This window comes from Mauremys reevesii, linkage group 1 (genome assembly GCF_016161935.1).
Source record: "Mauremys reevesii isolate NIE-2019 linkage group 1, ASM1616193v1, whole genome shotgun sequence".
Lineage (NCBI taxonomy): Eukaryota > Metazoa > Chordata > Testudines > Geoemydidae > Mauremys > Mauremys reevesii.
This window is the reverse complement of record NC_052623.1, coordinates 352472769-352492666: the sequence shown is the minus strand read 5'-3', so window position 1 is coordinate 352492666 and position 19898 is coordinate 352472769. Positions and strand designations below refer to the sequence as shown.

General features: G+C 43.2%; 1 protein-coding gene across 10 annotated transcripts in view; it reads right to left on the bottom strand.

The window, feature by feature from the left end:
* EXOC4 (exocyst complex component 4) overlaps window positions 1-9862 on the bottom strand; it is a 584936-nt gene extending 575074 nt beyond the window's left edge. For 2 of the 10 annotated variants that reach the window (XM_039519702.1, XM_039519704.1), the window contains exon 1: window positions 9641-9858. In XM_039519702.1, the coding sequence (XP_039375636.1) occupies window positions 9641-9723 (83 nt within the window). In that variant the 5' untranslated portion in view covers window positions 9724-9858. Of the gene's footprint in view, window positions 1-9640 lie in introns of all 10 variants that reach the window. The other 8 variants (XM_039519699.1, XM_039519700.1, XM_039519701.1 and 5 more) reach the window with 8 other exon arrangements.
* Between the last annotated feature and the right edge of the window lie 10036 nt (window positions 9863-19898).

Here is a 19898-nt window from a genome sequence, read left to right as displayed (position 1 = left end):
GCTGACAAAATGGTAGTGGACATGCAAAAGCCCTTGTTAACTTGAGCTGAGATTTCCCAAGCACTTCAACCAAAACCCATTGTTTTAGGTAAAATATAAAACAGATTTATTAACTACAGAAAGATAGATTTTAAGTGATTCTAAGTAGCAGGCATAGAGATCAGAGTTGGTTACTTGAGAAACAAAAATAAATTTGCAGTCTAAGTTCTACAAACTAAGCAGGAGTTGAATCAAGCAGTGTCTCACCGTGACAGATGGTACAAACAGGTTACAGTTCCTCAATACACAGGCTGGGATTACCTTCCAGCCCTGGACCACCCTTCCCCAGTTCAAAGACTTTGTCTTCCAGATGTTCCTCCAGGTGTTGAGCTGACAGCGGTGACATGGGAGTTCCAGCATGCTACTCTGAGTGCAACAGCTATATATTGGACTTCCTTGCTATAAATCATGAATTGGGACATTAGCTCTATGCCCTTAAACAGAAAGAGAGGATCAAATGCCAAGTCATTAGTAAGAATGAATTCAGCAAAGTTCACTTTGAAAATAATAAAACTACTGACCAGTATTTATTTTATATAGAGAGAGTGAGAGAGCGAAAAGGAATTTCATGTGTGAGAATACTATGCTTTCAGATTTACATCTATAGAAGCACACATTTTATAAACAAAGTTGGTAACATGCTATATCTCCACTTGCGCCCTCAGTTCTCCTTTACATCCAGATGTCTGCTTGTACGTACGTATGCCTCTGTGAAAGCTTTGCACTAAAACTACAATAAGGTCTTATCAAGTCACAACCAAAGATTGTTTTCCCAATTAAGCCAGCTATTAAAGGCCACTTCTTAAAAATAGCAGCCTTTAATTGGAAAGAAAAACGTCTTACAATAAATAAAAGACAGACATTCGCCAACTAAAAATCTGACAAGATCTCTCAAAAAATAGCATTTGCTAAATGCCAGCTTGCTTGTTTCATAGTACAAAAGCTGCCTCAACGAACTACAGACAAAACAAAAGGTTAGGAAAAATCAATATAAATACACGTGTTTGTCCTCTGCGAGATAGGAAAATGTTCCCCAAATTGTCTTGCATCAGTTGACCAGAATTTTCTCAATTCAATTCATTACATTTTAAAGAAACAGTATGAAGGCAGATGGGACTAACATTAGATCTCTGTAACTGTTGGCTCTTGATCTCCAACAATAATATTTTGCACTTTCACAGTATTTTTCATCGGAAGATCTCAAAGCACTTCTCAATATGTTTAACAAATACAAAAGCATTGTAAATAGGGAGGATCTAGTTGAAAATCTGAAAGTGGAAGGTAGCTTGGGTGAAAGTGATCATGAAATGAGAGTTCATGATTCTAAGGCATGGTATGGGGGAAAACCAGCAGAATAAAGACAACGGACTCAAGAAGATGGATGTTAGCAGTGTCAGAGAATTGGTAGGCAAGATCCACTGGGAAGCAAGTCTAAGGCAGCAAAAGAGTTCTGGAGAGTTGGTGGGTGTTTTGAAAGACATTAAGGGCTCAAGAGCAAACTATACCAATGTGTAGGAAAGACAGAAAGTACGGCAAGAGGATACTCTGGCTCAACCAGATCATCCATGACCTGAAACGCAAAAAAGAGTCATCCAAAAAGTGGAAACTAAGTTAAATTACAAAGGATAAATATAAAAAACAACACGAGCATGTAGCGAAAAAATTAGAAAGGTCAAGGCACAAAACAAGGTTAAACGAGCTAAGGATATAAAGGCTAACAAGAAGGGATTTTATAAATATTTAAGAAACAAAAAGGAAAACCAAGGACAGGCTATGCCCATTACTCAATGAGGAGGGAAAAACAACAACAGAAAACACAGCAATGGCCAAAGTGTTCAATTCCTTTTTTGTTTCAGTTTTCACCAAAAAATTAGCAATGATTGGATGACTAACATCAGAGTAAATGGGGTAGAATCTGAGGCTAACATAGGGGAAAAAACAAGTTAAGAATTCCTCGGACCAGTTAGATTTCTTCAAGTCAGCAGAGCCTGATGAAATACATCCTAGAATATTTAAGGAGCTGGCTGAAGAGATCTCTGAGCCATTAGCAATTATCTTTGAGAACTCATGGAGGACAGGATATCAGGGGACAGGAAAAGGGCAAATATAGTACCTTTCTATAAAAAGGAAAACCCACGAATTATAGACCAGTCATCTTAACTTCAGTACCCAGAAAGATAATGGACCAAATAATCAATCAATTCATAAGCACCTAGAAGAAAATAAGGTAATAAGTAACAGGCAATATGGATTTGTCAAGAACAAATCATGCCAAACTAATCTAATATCCTTCTTTGACAGGGTAACAAACCTTATGGATGGGGGGAAGCAGTGAACATGATGTATCTCTACTTTAGTAAGGTTTTTGATACTGTCTCACATGACCTTCTCACAAACAAACTAGAGAAAAATTGCTTAGCTGAACTTACTATAAAATGGGTGCACAACTAGCTGGAAAACCGTAGTCAGAGAGTAGTTATCAATGGTTCACAATTAGACTTGAAGGGTATGTCAAGCAGGGTACCACAGGGATTTGTCCGGGATCCAGTTCTAGTCAATATCTTTATAACTGATTTACATAATGGCATAAAGAGTACCGTTATAAAGTTTGCAGATGATACCAAACTGGAAGGAGTTGCAAGCACTTTGGAGGATAGGTTTAGAATGCAAAATGATTTTGACAAACTGGAGAAACGGTTTGAATTAAACAGGATGAAACTCAATGAGGACAAATGCAAAGTACTGCTCTTAAGAAGGAACGATTGCCTAGGAAGGAGCACTGCAGAAAAAGACCCGGGGATTATAGTGGATCACAAACCAAATATGAGTCAACAATGTAATACTGTTGCAAAAATTCGTGACCATCATTCTGGGATGTGTTAGCAAGAGTGTGATAAGCAAGACACAAGAAGTAATTCTTCTACTCTACTCAGCACTAGTAAGGCCTCAACTGGAGTATTGTGTCCAGTTCTGGGCACCACAGTACGGGAAAGACGTGCACAAACTGGAGAAAGTCCAGAGAAGAGCAACAAAATGATTAAAAGTCTAAAACAGTGGTTCTCAACCTGGGGTATGCAATCCTGGGGGTACACAGGTCTTCCAGAGGGTACATCAGCTCACCTAGCTATTTGTCTAGTTTTACAATAGGCTACATAAAATGCACAAGCCTAGTCAATACAAACTAAAAGTTCATACAGACTATGCCTTCTTTATACTGCTCTATATACTATACACTGAAATGTAAGTACAATATTTATATTCTAATTGATTTATTTTATAATTATATGGTAAAAATGAGAAAGTAAGTGATTTTTCGGTAACAGGGTGCTGTGACACTTTGGTATTTTTATGTCTGATTTTGTAAGCAAGTAGATTTTAAGTAAGGTGAAACTCAGGGGTACCCAAAACCAATCAGATTCCTGAAAGGAGTACAGTCGACTGGAAAGGTTGAGAGCCGCTGGTCTAGAAAACATGACCTAAGAGGAAACACTCAACAAAAAAAATGGGTTTGTTTAGTCTGGAGAAGAGAAGACTGAGGGAGGACATGACAACAGTCTTCAAGTACAAAAAAGATTGTTACGAAGAGGAGTGTGATAAATCATTCTCCTTAACAGTGAGGACAGGACAAGAAGTACTGGGATTAAATTGCAGCAAGGAAAATTTAGGTTGGATGTTAGGAAAAACTTCCTAAGTGTAAGGGTAGTTAATCACTGGAACAAATTACCTCTGTTACTGGAGATTTTTTGGAACAGATTAGACAAACACCTGTCAGGGATGGTCTAGATATTACTTGGTCCCTCCTCAGTGCAGGAGACTGGACTAGATGACCTGTTGAGGTCCCTTCCAGTCCTACATTTCTATGATTATTATGCACAATTTACCAATGGGTAAACAAGGCACAGAAAGTATCAGAGGGGTAGCCGTGTTAGTCTGGATCTGTAAAAGCAACAAAGAATCCTGTGGCACCTTATAGACTAACAGACGTTCTGCAGCATGAGCTTTCGTGGGTGAATACCCACTTCTTCAGATGCAAGTGCATCTGAAGAAGTGGGTATTCACCCACGAAAGCTCATGCTGCAGAACGTCTGTTAGTCTATAAGGTGCCACAGGATTCTTTGTTGCTGAAGGCACAGAAAGGATAAGCATTTTGCTTCAGAATACACAGCAAATCAATAGTGGTGCCGAGAACAGAATCTAAGGGCTTGCCTACACTTACCGTGGATGGATGCTGCGGCCTATGTGGCAGTCTGCTGCTCTAACCACTCAATGATACCTCCTCATGAAATGTAATAGCTACCTAGCACTCAAGGCCAACATAAAAAAATGGAAGCTTCACAGCAGGTCACAGAAACAGTGCTCTAGTACAATCCCACTTTATCTCCCTGCTCCTAAGTAGGTGTACAGCAAAGTTTTCAAGCCCTGCATTAGATTATCCCCTCCACTCTGCCTACTTTGTCTGTTATTGTGAGCAAATGTGGTACTGTACAATGATCTGCATCAGAACCCAGATAAATAAGAAATCTTCTTAAAAGGAAGTGTCCAGAAAAGCAGTCGATTCCCAATGCAATGGGACGGATTGCCACTCACTGGGGACAGTCATACTACTTTATTGAGATACAAGCTACAGTTCTTTCTATGGACTATCCCTCAATTTCCTGATTATCTGCATCCCAAGATACTGTGGTGTTTCTAAGTGACCCAGAGAATGAGGTCATTCTAGAGTTTCTGAACCCTGCAGGGACAGAGCTTTTGACTCTGGTGCAGTCTAAATGGATCTTAGGACCCGTACAAGACCACTTTTAAAAAACTCAGAGGGCCAATGACAGGCAGTTCTGCAAGATATCCTGATGAAGCAGATCCTACTACACTGAATTATCCTCTCAACTTGTGTAAACTGTCATAGCTCAACTCAAGTCAACAGAGGTATGACAATTTACACTAGCTGAGAATCTGGCTCTGATACTCTTATTTGATGATTTCTTACTCAATGTTAGGAATAAAACCCAAAAGTTCCAATTCCTAGGCTCCTGGCACTAATATCATTAGATGGCACAATATACAATATCAATGATACTACTCAATAAGTAATGGGCTACTCAACAAGAGTAAGGGTATCAAAATCTCAAAGCATTTTACAAACCAACAAAAATTAAATGGACACAGTCAACTTGAAAAAGATATATTTCTTTCTGAAAGCATACCTACTATTGTTACAAATAACACCTAAGAGTACTGTAAAGGAAAGACTGGGTTCTCAAATGTTCTCTACTTCCCTGTTCATTTACAGTTCTTTGTGTTTGACAGCATTTTGTGTATAATCAGTTTCATTTTTTCTGATACATAACCCATTGCATTGGAAATAAAAGAACGTTTCCAGAAAACCTGTCTAAGAAGATTTCTCATTTATCTAGATCCTAATCTAGTTCACTGTTTCACATAAATTCATCAAGTTATCCCTACTTTTTGTGTGGGTCTTTCACATTTAAATAAATAGGAAAATGTGACAATAAAACCAGAAAAATTGGCATGAGAACTTGGAAGCAGGTGTAATAGAGATTAAATTACTTTAAGTTTTTTATTTTAAACAAACTAAATTTCAAGTTGATGATGTCCCTTTAAGCTTTTACAACAGCCTTGAGAGACTAGCAAATGAAAGACTGGACATGAATGGAGTTACACCAAAAATAACTAAGAGTTATAGTTGGCAATATCTTACTGCAGGCTCAAAATTATATGGCTTTCCCTACCAGCCATGTATCTTTCCCATATAGCAAACATTCCTTGACATCATCTCAGTTGGGTCTCATCTAAGCTGAAATGTGGTTCCTTCCGTTTTACTTCAAATATAACAATCATATATAAAAATTACTCATATTTTTCTAGACATGCCAAACAACAAGCATGGAAATGGTGTTAGATGTCCAGCACGCTCATCTTGATCTTAACTACTAATAAAAGATCATAGAGAATGAATTTTAATAATATAACTTCCTTTCCACCATTTATGTCATTTACTTTTCGCACTCAACTAGAAAATGAAGTTATTAATGGATCAGTTTTCCTTTCAGTTTTACGTTCAGATTCCCATGGACTAGTTCAATATTATGTCTGGATTGCAAACACTGCAGGGAATGTTTAGATCCAAAACAAGAACAGCTTCCATTGATTTTTTATTTCTTAAATGTCATGACTCACTAGAACGTTTTAATATTTTCACACCGCCTTTTATCTTAATGTTAAATGGAAATTTTGGGCCTAAACTATCTATGATATCAGTGCCTCTATAACGAAAGTTCCTAGACAGGTAAAACATAAACATGTAACAATATTAGATATTTCACTATAAACCTTAAGGATTCCAAATTTAGGTTTTATTAAAAAGGGGGATAGGAGATATGACAACACTTTATATAAACAGACATGGTTTTCAGTTTTTAAGAATTGTGGAAAAAGTTGGAGATTTAAATCTTCCCTGGTATGCTGGCATCTCAACCCAAGAGCTTTGGGTTTGAGAACCATAAAGTGAAACTTAACACAAACAGAAAATAAAAATTATTCATTCAATTTCGCTGTCCACACTCAGTGACACTAAAAACAGCTTAAGCAGTAAAAGGTGGTCACATTTACATTATTAAAATTTTTGAAGCTGTCCTTAATAAAACTACAGTAAAGAATTATTTCAAAATATGAATTTTGTTAGGGCCGCTTTTGGTTTTCCTACTATAAACATGTCCCTCTCACACACACACACACACACACATTTAGTTTTTGCTTAGACATTTCATCTTCCCTCAAATTAATTCTTGCAGTTATCTTGTAACGGGACTCTACAACTTGGTCATATGCTGCAACAAAACACACCTATGTTATTAATTTCTTTGGCTTTCAATAGTTTAATGTATTTTTGGGTGGTAAATTGCAATCAAGGACACAGAAAACTTCAGGTGTGTTAAAGAAATCTCTCTATATTTATTATTACTCATGACTCTTATTTTGTTACCATCACACACTCTAAAAACTAATGTTACACATCTGGGAAGCTTGAAAGATCACAGAACATGCCTTAGATGTGATCTAAACAACTGTCCACTATGGGTTGCTATCTCTCTGGAATTCTGTGTGGTCTCATACACACTTTTTGTATAGCTACATTGCAATTAAAACCCATGGTAGGCCTGTGCTAACTGACTCAGGCTCACAGGGCTCAGGCTAAGAGGCTGTTTAATTGCAGTGTAAATATTTGGGCTAGGACTGGAGCACAGGCTCTAGGACCCTGTAAGGTGGAAAGATCCCAGAGGTCAGGCTACAGCCCAAAACTGAACATCTATACAGGTGTCTAATTACAGTGTCAACATACTCGTAGAGTTTTAGGCCAGAAGGGACCATCACGATCATCTAGTCTTGACCACACAACCTCACCCATCTACTCCTGCCCATAACTAAGGCTAAGATTTTGGGATCTGTATTTTTATTATAAGTCACAGATGGGATGTGGGCAACAAAAAATAAAATCATGGAAATGTACACAGGGTCAGTGCTAGGGGGTTGCAAGCAGGGCAATTGCCCAGGACCCCATGCCTCAAGGGGCCCTGTGAACATAAGTTACGGGTGGCAAGGCTCTGACTTTAGCCCCGGGCAGCAGGGCTCCGTCTTCAACTGAAGCCTGAGCCCTGCCACCCAGAGCTGAAGCCCAAGTCGTGCCACCTGGGGCTGAATTAGTGGAATTTCGAGGAAGTCGCAGAGCTCTCAAAAAAAATCACAGAACCCATGACGTTCGTGACAGACTTACCCATAACCTGTCACTGACTTACTGAAATCCTCAAATCTTAAGTTAAAGACTTGACATCACAGAGAATCACTATTTAATCTAGTTCAAACCAGCAAGTGACCTATCCGTACTGCAGAGAAAGACGAAAACTTCACAGGATCTCTGCCAATCTGATCCAGAGGAAAATTCCTCCCCAATCCCAAATAGGGTGATCAGTTAGAACCTCAGCATGTGGGCGAGATCCTCCAACCAGACACCTGGGAAAGAATTTCTGTACTAACTCAGAGTCCTCTCCATCTAGTGTACAATCAATGACCTATGCCTGCAGGCCACTAAAGAAAACCAGATTTTTTTCCCAAGTCATTATCATTTGTATAGGGCACAAGACCCTTAAATAAAAAGTGCTGTGTAAATGCAAATATTATTATTATTATAGTTTATTCCAGGTAGATGATACAAAGCCATGATTTTTATAATGCATTATTAATGCAACCATCTCATAATTCACAGCAGTTACAATACGATGAGTGTGTGCATGGGGACAGCAAATAATAATATTAGTGAACACCAGTGTGGGAAAGTGGCTGCCAACTCACTGGTTGTAAGCAGCATAGAAAGGATGTGATTTTAAACGTATTTTTAAAGGGACAGAGGGAAATGAGCGGAGTGGAGTGAGGGGATAAGACAGTTCCAGGCACAGTAGCTGGATCATTCTCTGACATAGAGAGGAGGGGTTGTAGGAGTGAGTGCAGGCAAAAAACACCAGAGTCACAATATGTGACATACTGTACTTGCAGTTTTTCCTTTTCATCCCCTGCGAGATAATACAATCCCTGGAAGGCAGCAACTTTTCAACTGCTGTGGTTTATAACAGGATATGAGACTGCATGTACATTTCCTGGTGCTTTCTGACCAGCCTTAGTCTAATCAGCTCAAAGGCCGCTGTGCATGCAGGGTGCTCCAGCAAACACTGATACAGGGGTTCCCAGTCCTTCCAGGACATCACAAGAATGGTACTGACTAAGCCCTGTTGCTTTCATTGAGGGACCCCAGAATAGGGCACAGAGGGCCTATGAGAAAGTCTTCTGTGGTCACAAGATCCTTAGGCCCTCTTATTTCAATCAAGTCAGACAAGGAGGTGGATGGGAAAAGGGGGTAGGACCTAATACACATTACAGCCACCACACAGCATGTGGATACCCTTACTCCCAATGAAGAGCTTCCTAAAAATTAAGGGGGGGGAGAGGGTTGGCCTGCTGGGTTTGCCTGGTCTCTACCTCTCACTGCTAATGTCAGAGCTGTTGGGACTTAACAGGGCTGCTGTGGTTATGTGGGCCACAGATGCCACCCCCCAATGCCCACTGTGTCAGACAAGCACCTCTGATAACTGGGGGGTCCCCTCCAGCCGCAGGGCCCACCAGCACCCAGTGTCATGAGCGGCTTCTGAGAGCCGGGGGTCCCCTGCGGCCACAGCCTAAGTTCCCCACTGAGGCTAAGCCGTTCCCCCCCCCACCAGAAATGGGGGCCTCCTGCAGCTGCAGGGTTTGCTGCTGTCCAGGGGTCCCTGAAATCTGGGGGGGTCACTCGAGTCAGGGCACCACGGGCGTCCCTCAGCTCTGACAAGCGGGGCCTCGCGTGGCCGTGGGCACCCCGCTGCTGGAGGTCCCTGCTGCAACCGCGGGGGGGGGGGTCGGGGTGGGGGTCACCCCAATGGCAGCTCCCCGGGGGCCTGAGGGGAAGAGTGGCCCAGCGAGCCCTGCTGAGGGGGGCTTGGAGGGGACGTGCCGCCCACATCCTCGGGGGGGGGCCCTGCGAGCTCCCGTCCCCCCCTACCTGATCACAGAGATGAGCAGGCCCGAGGGGTCCTTGCTCTTGCTCATGGTGCTTCTGTATCTCCCAGACGCCTCTCCCGCCATCTTGAGCCCACCCCATACACAGGTGCGTACACCCTTGCTGGCTGCAGCTCGACCAATCGCAATCGAGGAGTTGAGCGACTAAGACTCAACACTCCAATAAGAGCTGAGAGGAGGCGGGATATGGGCTATCAAGCTTATATGCAACGTGTGGGATTGACCCTGGGCACGCTGGGAGTTGTAGTTTTCACCGTGTTCCTTTTCCTGCTGCCCACGCTCAGGTGGATGAAACTGAATTGATCTGGGCTAACTTGGCATAAAATGTTCTCGCCTTGGAAGAGGTTAGTGGGAGGGGTTTGGAGCCAGTCTGACTTGCCCGATTCAATCGCCTCAATATGTCCAGCGTCACCCCAATTGTTATTATTAGGTATTGTTTTATGTAAAGTTAAATTGCAGCAAGGGAGGTTTAGGTTTGACATTAGGAAAAACTTCCTAACTGTCAGAGAGGTTAAGCACTGGGATAAATTGCCTAGGGAGGTTGTGGAATCTCCATCATTGGAGATTTTTTTAAGAGCAGGTTAGACAAACACCTGTCAGGGATGGTCTAGATAAGACTTAGTCCTGCCTTGAGTGCAGGGGACATGACCTCTTGAGGTCCCTTCCAGTCCAATGATTCTATGATTCTATATGGTAGGTGGGCACTTTTCCAAACACTGAAGAAAGATAGTCCTGCTCTAGGCAGCTCACAATCTAATGTATTATTATTGCTATTCATGTTTAGTTTGGTCTTGGGCTTTACCAAGATTTAAAAATATAGAGGATTGAAGGGAGAGAGGAGCATGAAGTCCTCACCAGGCAACACAGCATCATGATTTCATGGTTCTGATGCAATACTGTTATGTCACATGAGATGAGACGCTGTTATGTCACATGTCACACGATGATGCTTTGGCTCGATGACATGGCACTGAAAGGGGATGAGGTTTTGGCATTGCATAATGAAGCAATAGCACGATGCCACATCATAATGCAGGGGGCTTTTGCTGATGCTGCAAGATAAAGCAACGTTATGGTGTGGTATTGTAACAGGATGAGTTTTCTACATGGCATGATAACACTTTCACTGAATGTGGTGTGGCGTAATTGGATGAAGCTTTAGCACCACGTGATAGCATTGCAACATGATGTCATGGAGCTCTGTCATACCATGATGATATCTTGGTAGAGCTGTTTTTTTAAAGCAAAGTGACTTTTCTGATAGAATGATAAGTTTTGCAGAAAATGTTGATTTTTGTTAATATATTTCAGGCTATCATCAAAAACCCCAAAAGCAAACAATTTTTTTGTTTTCAGTTGCCAAAATTTGAAAAAAACCGGTTTGGGGGTTTTCAGATAAACATAAGAACATAAAAACAGCCATACTGGGTCAGACCAAAGGTCCATCTAGCCCAGTATCCTGTCTTCCAACAGTGGCCAATCACTGGTACCCCAGAGGAAATGAACGAAACAGGTAATCATCAAGTGATCCATCCCTTCTCACCCATTTCCAGCTTCTGGCAAACAGAGCTAGGGACACCATCCCTGCCCATCCTTGCTCATAGCCATTGATGGACCTATCCTCCATGAATTTATCTATTTCTTTTTTGAACCCTGTTATAGTGTTGGCCTTCACAACATCCTCTGTCAAGACATTCCAGGGGTTGAGTGTGCAGTGTGTTAAGAAATACTTCCTTTTGTTTGTTTCAAATGATCTCTGCTGCCATCCATCTCCATCCTCTGGTGATCAGAGGCTAGGGACACCATTCTTACCCATCCTGGCTAATAGCCATTTATGGACTTAGCCACCATGAATTTATCCAGTCCCCTTTTAAACATTGTTATAGTCCTAGCCTTCACAACCTCCTCAGGTAAGGAGTTCCACAAGTTGACTGTGCGCTGCGTGAAGAAGAACTTCCTTTTATTTGTTTTAAACCTGCTGCCTATTAAGCTTGGCCTTCACAACATCCTCTGTCAAGACATTCCAGGGGTTGAGTGTGCAGTGTGTGAAGAAATACTTCCATCATTTTTGTTGCCCTTTTCTGAACCTTTTGCAATTCCAATATATCTTTTTTGAGATGGTGCAACCACATTTGCATACAGTATTCAAGATGTGGGCATACCATAGATTTATACAGAGGCAATATGATATTTTCTGTCTTATTATCTATCCCTTTCTTAATGATTCCCAACATTCTGTTTGCTTTTTTGACCACTGCTGCACATTGAGTGGATGTTTTCAGCGAATTATCCACAATGACTCCAAGATCTCTTTCTTGAGCAGTAACAGCTAATTTAGACCCCATCATTTTATGTGTATAGTTGGGATCATGTTTTCCAGTATGTATTACTTTGCATTTATCAACACTGAAGTTCATCTGCCATTTTACCGGCATCTGAAGAAGTGTTTTTTTTCACCCACGAAAGCTTATGCCCAAATAAATCTGTTAGTCTTTAAGATGCCACCTGACTCCTCATTGTTTTTATCTGCCATTTTGTTGCCCAGTCACCCAGTTTTGTGATACCCTTGTGTAGCTCTTTGTGGTCTGCTTGGGACTTAGTTACCTTGAGTAGTTTTGTATCATCTGTATAAAACTTGAAACATTTAATCACAAACAAGAGAACTGTCATTTTCATTAAAATACTTCAAGGGGGAAAAATAATTTTCCTACCAGGTCTCTATTTTAGCTTACTTATTTCAGACTACGTAACAGAATCACAAGCTGGTCATCATGACAGATATGATTTTACTGTTGAATGATAAATGCTGATATCATCATAGAATTATCACCTACTGAGATTTTGGTCTCTTTGCTCAGTCAATCAGTTTCCAGGTGAGCTCTCTGTTAACTGGGGCCTGGTGCATTCCACAGTATCAACTGGTGCTAAATTTGTATCTGCCTGGTACAAGCAGATCACCACAACTAATGGGTCTCAAACCTGAGCCTGTAAGGCTCACGGGAGAAGTCATGCTCTCATCTTCCACCTGGCAAAATGCTAACAATAGCTTACCTGGGACCCACAAAGCCCAGCCCCAGTGAGAGGCTTAGCCTCCCCGCCCCCACCAAGGTCTGATTGTCAGAGTCCAGAGCAGCTGATTGTCCCACTGGCCCTACTTAAGCCAGCAGCAAGAAGAGGAAACTGCTGGAATATCTGTTCTCCATCCTGCTGCTACCCCAGATTGATTTTGTGGCATCCTGATCTGGCTTGACTTTTGGCATCTGACTTGTGCTTCCCAATCTCCAGTTTGTTTCCTGCCTCCGACCCCCTGGTATCCTGACCCAGCCTGACACTGGTTCCCACCTTGTGATTCTGATCTCCAGCTTATCTTCTGTTTCTGACTTCCTAGTATCCTCATGCAGCTCACTTTTAGCTCCCGTCTCATGATTCTGGACTCTGACTCTGTTTACTAGGTTGGCCACCCATGAGCCAGCTGTGATGCAGAGTGGTTTGTAGGTGGTGTGCTGCTCAAAATGATCCAGAGCCAGATGGAGATGCTGAATCCTGACCACATGGACAAAGAGGAAAAACAACTGACTCCTCCCCCTGCATTAACAATGTGGATGATAAAAACGGTCCACACAGCTCCCAGTCACAGGGTGGAAATAGATACCCTTAGCATTCACCTAAAGGCCTCTTCTGTGCCTCCAGGGTGACAGAACCTTCCTTGTCTCAGAAATCTACAAACATTATATATAGCTTATTCTGCAATTGCTATTCTGGTCAATTTCTCCTTGTAATAAGCCCTCAGCTCTAGAACTTGCTTCCTATCTGATCTGGGAAAACTCAGCTTTATTGACTTTCTGGGCAGATTTACTCATGCCTTTGCTTGAAGATGATGTTTTGAATTAGAGTTTTTATATGCTGGCTGGAGGGACTTTTTCCAAATTGACTTTTTGCCAATGTTGGGTTTTGTTAATTGGTGATCCGTATTGATTACGCTGTACACACACACTGCAGAGATTACAGTGGGCTGAAATCAATAGGTCCTGCCTCTTGATTCCTGGTGTCTACAACAATCACCTTATTCAGGAGGAGCTTCATCAACACAACAGTGAACTTTTGCAAGAGTTGTAACTTTCTTGGCTTTCAGTCCTTTATGCTAATGGCTAGATGACAGCCGTGCTGCATTTGCAATCCACTTTGTCCCCCACACCACTGCTCAGCTCCCCCACTCTCCTTGCTCTAACTCTCTCAACCCTGCCCCCCTCTCCCTGCAGGTGGGCCATGATTACTGCCGGACTGGTGACTGTATGCTCACTGACTCCGGTCGCTTCCTTCACGCTGCTGCTGTCCAGATCCTGCTCCCCAATTTGCTACCTGCTGCCAAGGGGAACTGGGAGTGGAATCCAAGCAGCAATAGCAGTGTGGAGGAAGCGGCCAGAGCCAGGGAGCAGACAGTCAGCAGCCTGTCCCTACATCATGTGTGCCCCTGTGGCGCTTCTTCAGGACGGCTGCTGTCCGGATCCTGCTCCCCAATTTGCTACCTGCTGCCAAGGGGAACGGGGAGTGGAATCCAAGCAGCAATAGCAGTGTGGAGGAAGCGGCCAGAGCCAGGGAGCAGACAGTCAGCAGCCTGTCCCTACATCATGTGTGCCCCTGTGGCGCTTCTTCAGGACGGCTGCTGTCCGGATCCTGCTCCCCATGCCTCTGCCTGCTGCTCAAGAGAAGTGAGAATATGGGGGTAGGAGTGAGCACCTCCAGGGCACAAATGACCCCTTTAGACCCTTCACGTGACCCATAAGTGAGTTGGGACCTACCATTTGGGAAACACTGATATAGAGGGAACCTGAGTTCAGGACCTGTTTCGTTAGTAATACATAAGCCTACAATTTTGTCATGGAGGTTGCAGAAGTCACGGAATCCGTGACTTCCAGTGACTTCAGCCTGCGGTGGCTGGGAGCTGCAGAGTCCGCCGCCGCCCACAGAGAATTGTGTAGTATCCCTGCCACCTCTGGGGGCACCCAAAGCTCCCAGCCACTGCAGGCAGTGGGGAACCCCCGAGCTCCTGTCCGCTGTGGATGGCAGGGATCCCCGGAGCAACAGGCAGTGGGGGCCCAGCTCCTGGCCACCGCGGGCAGCGGGGACCCCCAGAGCTGCAGGCAGCAGGGGAACCCCTGAGCTCCCGGGTGTCGCGGGTGAACCCCTGAGTTCCCAGCTGCCATAGGCCCCCAGAGCTGTGGGCGATGGGTACCCCGCAGCTCTTGGCCCCTGCGGGCAGTGGAGGACCCCTGGAGCTGCAGGCAGCAGGGGTATCCCGCAGCCCCCAGCTGCTGAAGGTGGCTCCTGGCACCTGTGCAGCTGCCCCGCTTCAGGCAGTGTGGGGACCCGCAGATCCCCATTTTGTCACGGATATTTTTAGTAAAAGTCACGGACAGGTCATGGTCTTCATGAGTTTTTCTTTTTTCCTTGTGACCCGTCTGTGACTTTTATTAAAAATATCCGTGACAAAATCTTAGCCTTAGTAATACATGATGCAATGAGGAGGAAGAGTTATAAGAAACAGTTCTTACTATATGTGTTGTATTTGAATGTATTGAGCAGAGTGCTGAATCTGTTTATTCATAGATTCATAGACTCTAGGACTGGAAGGGACCTTGAGAGGTCATCGAGTCCAGTCCCCTGCCCTCATGGCAGGACCAAATACTGTCTAGACCATCCCTGATAGACATTTATCTAACCTACTCTTAAATATCTCCAGAGATGGAGATTCCACAACCTCCCTAGGCAATTTATTCCAGTGTTTAACCACCCTGACAGTTAGGAACTTTTTCCTAATGTCCAACCTAAATCTCCCTTGCTGCAGTTTAAGCCCATTGCTTCTTGTTCTATCATTAGAGGCCAAGATTAACAAGTTTTCTCCCTCCTCCTGATGACACCCTTTTAGATACCTGAAAACTGCTATCATGTTCCCTCTCAGTCTTCTCTTTTCCAAACTAAACAAACCCAATTCTTTCAGCCTCCTTCGTAGGTCATGTTCTCTAGACCTTTAATCATTCTTGTTGCTCTTCTCTGGACCCTCTCCAAGTTCTCCACATCTTTCTTGAAATGCGGTGCCCAGAACTGGACACAATACTCCAGCTGAGGCCTAGCCAGCGCAGAGTAGAGCAGAAGAATGACTTCTCGGTTCTTGCTCACAACACACCTGTTAATGCGTCCCAGAATCACGTTTGCTTTTTTTGCAACAGCATCACACTGTTGACTCATATTTAGCTTGTGGTCCACTATAACCCCTAGATCCCTTTCTGCCGTACTCCTTCCTAGACAGTCTCTTCCCATTCTGTATGTGTGAAACTGATTGTTCCTTCCTAAGTGGAGCACTTTGCATTTGTCTTTATTAAACTTCATCCGGTTTACCTCAGACCATTTCTTCAATTTGTCCAGATCATTTTGAATTATGACCCTGTCCTCCAAAGCAGTTGCAATCCCTCCCAGTTTGGTATCATCTGCAAACTTAATAAGCGTACTTATGTGAATTTGCAGTTGTAGTTTCTTAAGCAGTTGATCATGTTGAATCTCCTGTTATATAGTGTGGTTACTTTATTTTTCTTCTTCCTCTATGCAATACAGAGTCAGTCAGCCATCATGGCTCCAACTGTCTGCACAGTCTGCACGTGTCTGTTTTTGTAATCCGGGATTTGTGCTATGTTCACTATACGCAACAATTAGCAACCAGACTTAAAAGTGGCCATTCTTCAACAAAAAAACTTCAAAAACAGACTGCAACGAGAAACTGCAGAACTGGAATTAATTTGCAAACTTGACACCATCAAATTAGGTCTGAATAAAGACTGGGAGTGGCTGGTTCACTACAAAAAGTAATTTTCCCTCTATTGATACTCACACCTTCTTGTCAACTGTTGGGAATGGGCCACATCCACCCTGATTGATTTGGCCTCGTTAGCACTGACCCTCCACTTGGTAAGGCAACTCCCATCTTTTCATGTGCTGTATATTTATACCTGCCAACTGTATTTTTCAGTCCATGCCTCTGATGAAGTGAGTTATAGCCCACGAAAGCTTATGCCCAAATAAATTTGTTAGTCTCTAAGGTGCCACAAGGACCCCTCCTAGATTTTGCTGATACAGACTAACACGGCTACCCCCCTGAAACCTAGGCATCAGAGTAGCAAAACAATCTGTAACCTTGCTTGCAGTCCCAGTGGGAAGAGAAGATTGCTACAAACTATAAATACTCTGAACAACTAAACTAATAGCAGTGAGGTAAAATGGCAGGCTATATTGGAAAAATTGAGGACTTCGACATTGGCCCACATTTATAGAGACTGGAGCAGTATTTTGAAGTAAATGAGATTCCCTCAGAAAAACATCTAGCACCATTACTGAGTGTGATGGGAGGGAAAACATACAGTTTGCACGCAGTCTGATCACCCCAGAGAAGCCAGCCAGCAAAACCTTTAAAGTGATGGTGCAAATTGTTCAAGAGAACTTGTCACCCAAACCCCCAATCATAACAGAAAGGTTCAGGTTTCATAATCGGAATCAGGTTGAAGGTGAATCTATTTCCTTCTTTGCAACAGTTTCAAGATTATCAGAATTCTGTGCTTTTGAGGATGGCTTTAACAAGGTCCTAAGAAACATTTGTGTGTGGACTGCTTACTGAAAGCATACAGAAGAGGCTCTTAGCTGAGGAAAATCTTGCATTTAAATGTGCAGTAGAAATTGGAATAGCAATGGAAACTGCAGCTAGAGATGCAATATAATTGCATAAAAGCACTAAAACAGAAGTAGGATTGCATAGACTATCTGTAACCCAATGCAAGAGTCAGTCCACTCAGCAGGCAGACAAACATGTTTTTGGTGTGGAAAAGGGTCCCATGCTCTTTCTGATTGCTGATTTAAAGATGCATATTGCAGAATCTATAATAAAAAGGTTATATCCAAGCAGTTTGTCACACTAAGATAAATAAGGAAGAGACCAAATCAGAGTACAAAAAAAGGAATATTAATTATACACTCTGTAGACAGAGGCAGTAGTGACACAGACTGTGAAAATGGAGTAGCCAGCCTGTAGATATATATATATAGCATGAGCAAAAATGACAAGTCAGCAATCTGGATAACACCTTGGGTGGTGGGAATAATGCTTAAAATGGAATTGGACACAGGCTCCGCAGTGTCTCTTATCTCATGTTCAGAATATGAGAAAACTGTTAAAAATACCAAAATGAGGGAGACACCGATGTTACTAAATATTTATACGGGAGAAAGAATAGGGCCAATTGGAGTGATGTAAGTAGGGTGACCAGATGTCCCTATTTTATAGGGACAGTCCCGATTTTTGGGTCTTTTTCTTCTATAGGTGCCTATTACCCCCCACCTCCTGTCCTGATTTTTCACACTTGCTGTCTGGTCACCTTAGATGTAAGTGAATGTGGAGGATGACAATAAGCAGTGTTTATTAGACTTATATGTCATTGAGAAAGTGGGGCCCGGGCCCGTGGGGCCATGAATGGTTACGTAAGGTTTCTCTGGATTGAAAATCTATGGAGATGCTGCATCACTTTCAGCAGACTCCACTAAAACAGTCAAACAGGTGGAAGGGATACTAAGTCAGGCATCAGGAGTATTCAACGAGGGCATAGGAACTCTAAAACACATGAAGACTGCAATAATCCTAGATGAGAAGGCACAGCCCAAGTTCCACAGAGGTTGATCTGTCCCTTACAGTATGCACTCAATGGTAGATGTTGAACTGGAATGTCTGGAAAGGGAGGGCATACTAGTTTCAAAAGTGGCCTGCAGCAAGAGGGGAACTCCTATCATTCCAACTGTTAAAAAAAAATGTGGTGCAGGAAGGGTATGTGGAGATTTTATGGTCACCATAAACCCTGTACTGAACGTTGAAAAATACACCCTGCCTCAATTGAAGATATTTTTGTTACACTGGCAGGAGGGCAATGATTCGGGAAAAGTGATTTGTCATAGGCCTACCTACAGATGGAAGCTGAAGAAGAATCTAAGGCATACTTCACAATCAACACACAAAGGGATCTGTATCAGTACATCAGGCTAGTGTTTGGTATTGCTTCGGCTCCTGCTATATGGCAACAGGCAATGGACCAAGTTTTTCAAGGTATCCTGAGAACGCAGTGTTATTTGGATGACATCATTGTGACCCGTGGAAGTGAGGAAGCACATATGGAAACTCTGAAAAGGGTATTAAAATGTCTAGAATAATATGGGTTATGAGCTAATCGGATAAAATGTGAATTTTTCAAGGACTCAGATAGCTTTTTGTGGTCACATTATTGATGTGCAGGGCCTACATAAATCTCAGGAGAAAACTAAAGTAGCCCTGGAAGCTCCACTGCCAAAGGATGTGTCACAACTTAGATCATTCCTGGGATTTATCAAACACTATGACTATTTGTACCAAACCTAGCAACTGAACTGCATCCACTAAATTGTTTAGTGCAGACTGGTCAAAAGTGGGTTTGGTCACGTGAGTGTCAAAAACCTTTCCTGGAAGCAAAATAATTGGTCACCTCAGACAGTGTACTTACACACCCTTTAGCATATGATGCCTTCTCACATGGAACTGGGGCCGTTGTATTGCACACGATGCCAGATGGCAGTGAGAGACCTATAGCATTTGCCTCAAGATCTCTCACAGTGGCAGACCATAATTATGCACAAATAAGTCTGGTATGGGGTGTGTAGCAGGTGGTCACCCCGCTCCTGCCCTGAAGGGCTTAAAACAGCCCTGGGAGAGGGCTGTGGCAGCGGAAAAGCTGGGCTGATTGGGGGAAGCAGCCACAGGTGGGGCCATGCCCCGATCAGGCCATGGCTGGCCCTATAAGAGGGCAGAGGGCCAGAAACTGAGAGACACTCTCTGTCTAGTTTCCTGAGGCCTTGGCTACACTGGCGCTTTACAGCGCTGCAACTTTCTCGCTCAGGGGTGTGAAAAAACACCCCCCTGAGCACAGCAAGTTACAGCGCTGTAAAGCGCCAGTGTAAACAGTGCCCCAGCGCTGGGTGCGTGGCTCCCAGCGCTGTAAGCTAATCCCCTCGGGGAGGTGGAGTACGTGCAGCGCTGGGAGAGCTCACTCCCAGCGCTGGCGCCGCGACCACACTCGCACTTCAAAGCGCTGCCGCGGGAGCGCTCCCGCAGCAGCGCTTTGGAGTTTCGAGTGTAGCCATGCCCTGAGAGAGAAGGACCTGGCTGCCTGGGAGCTGGG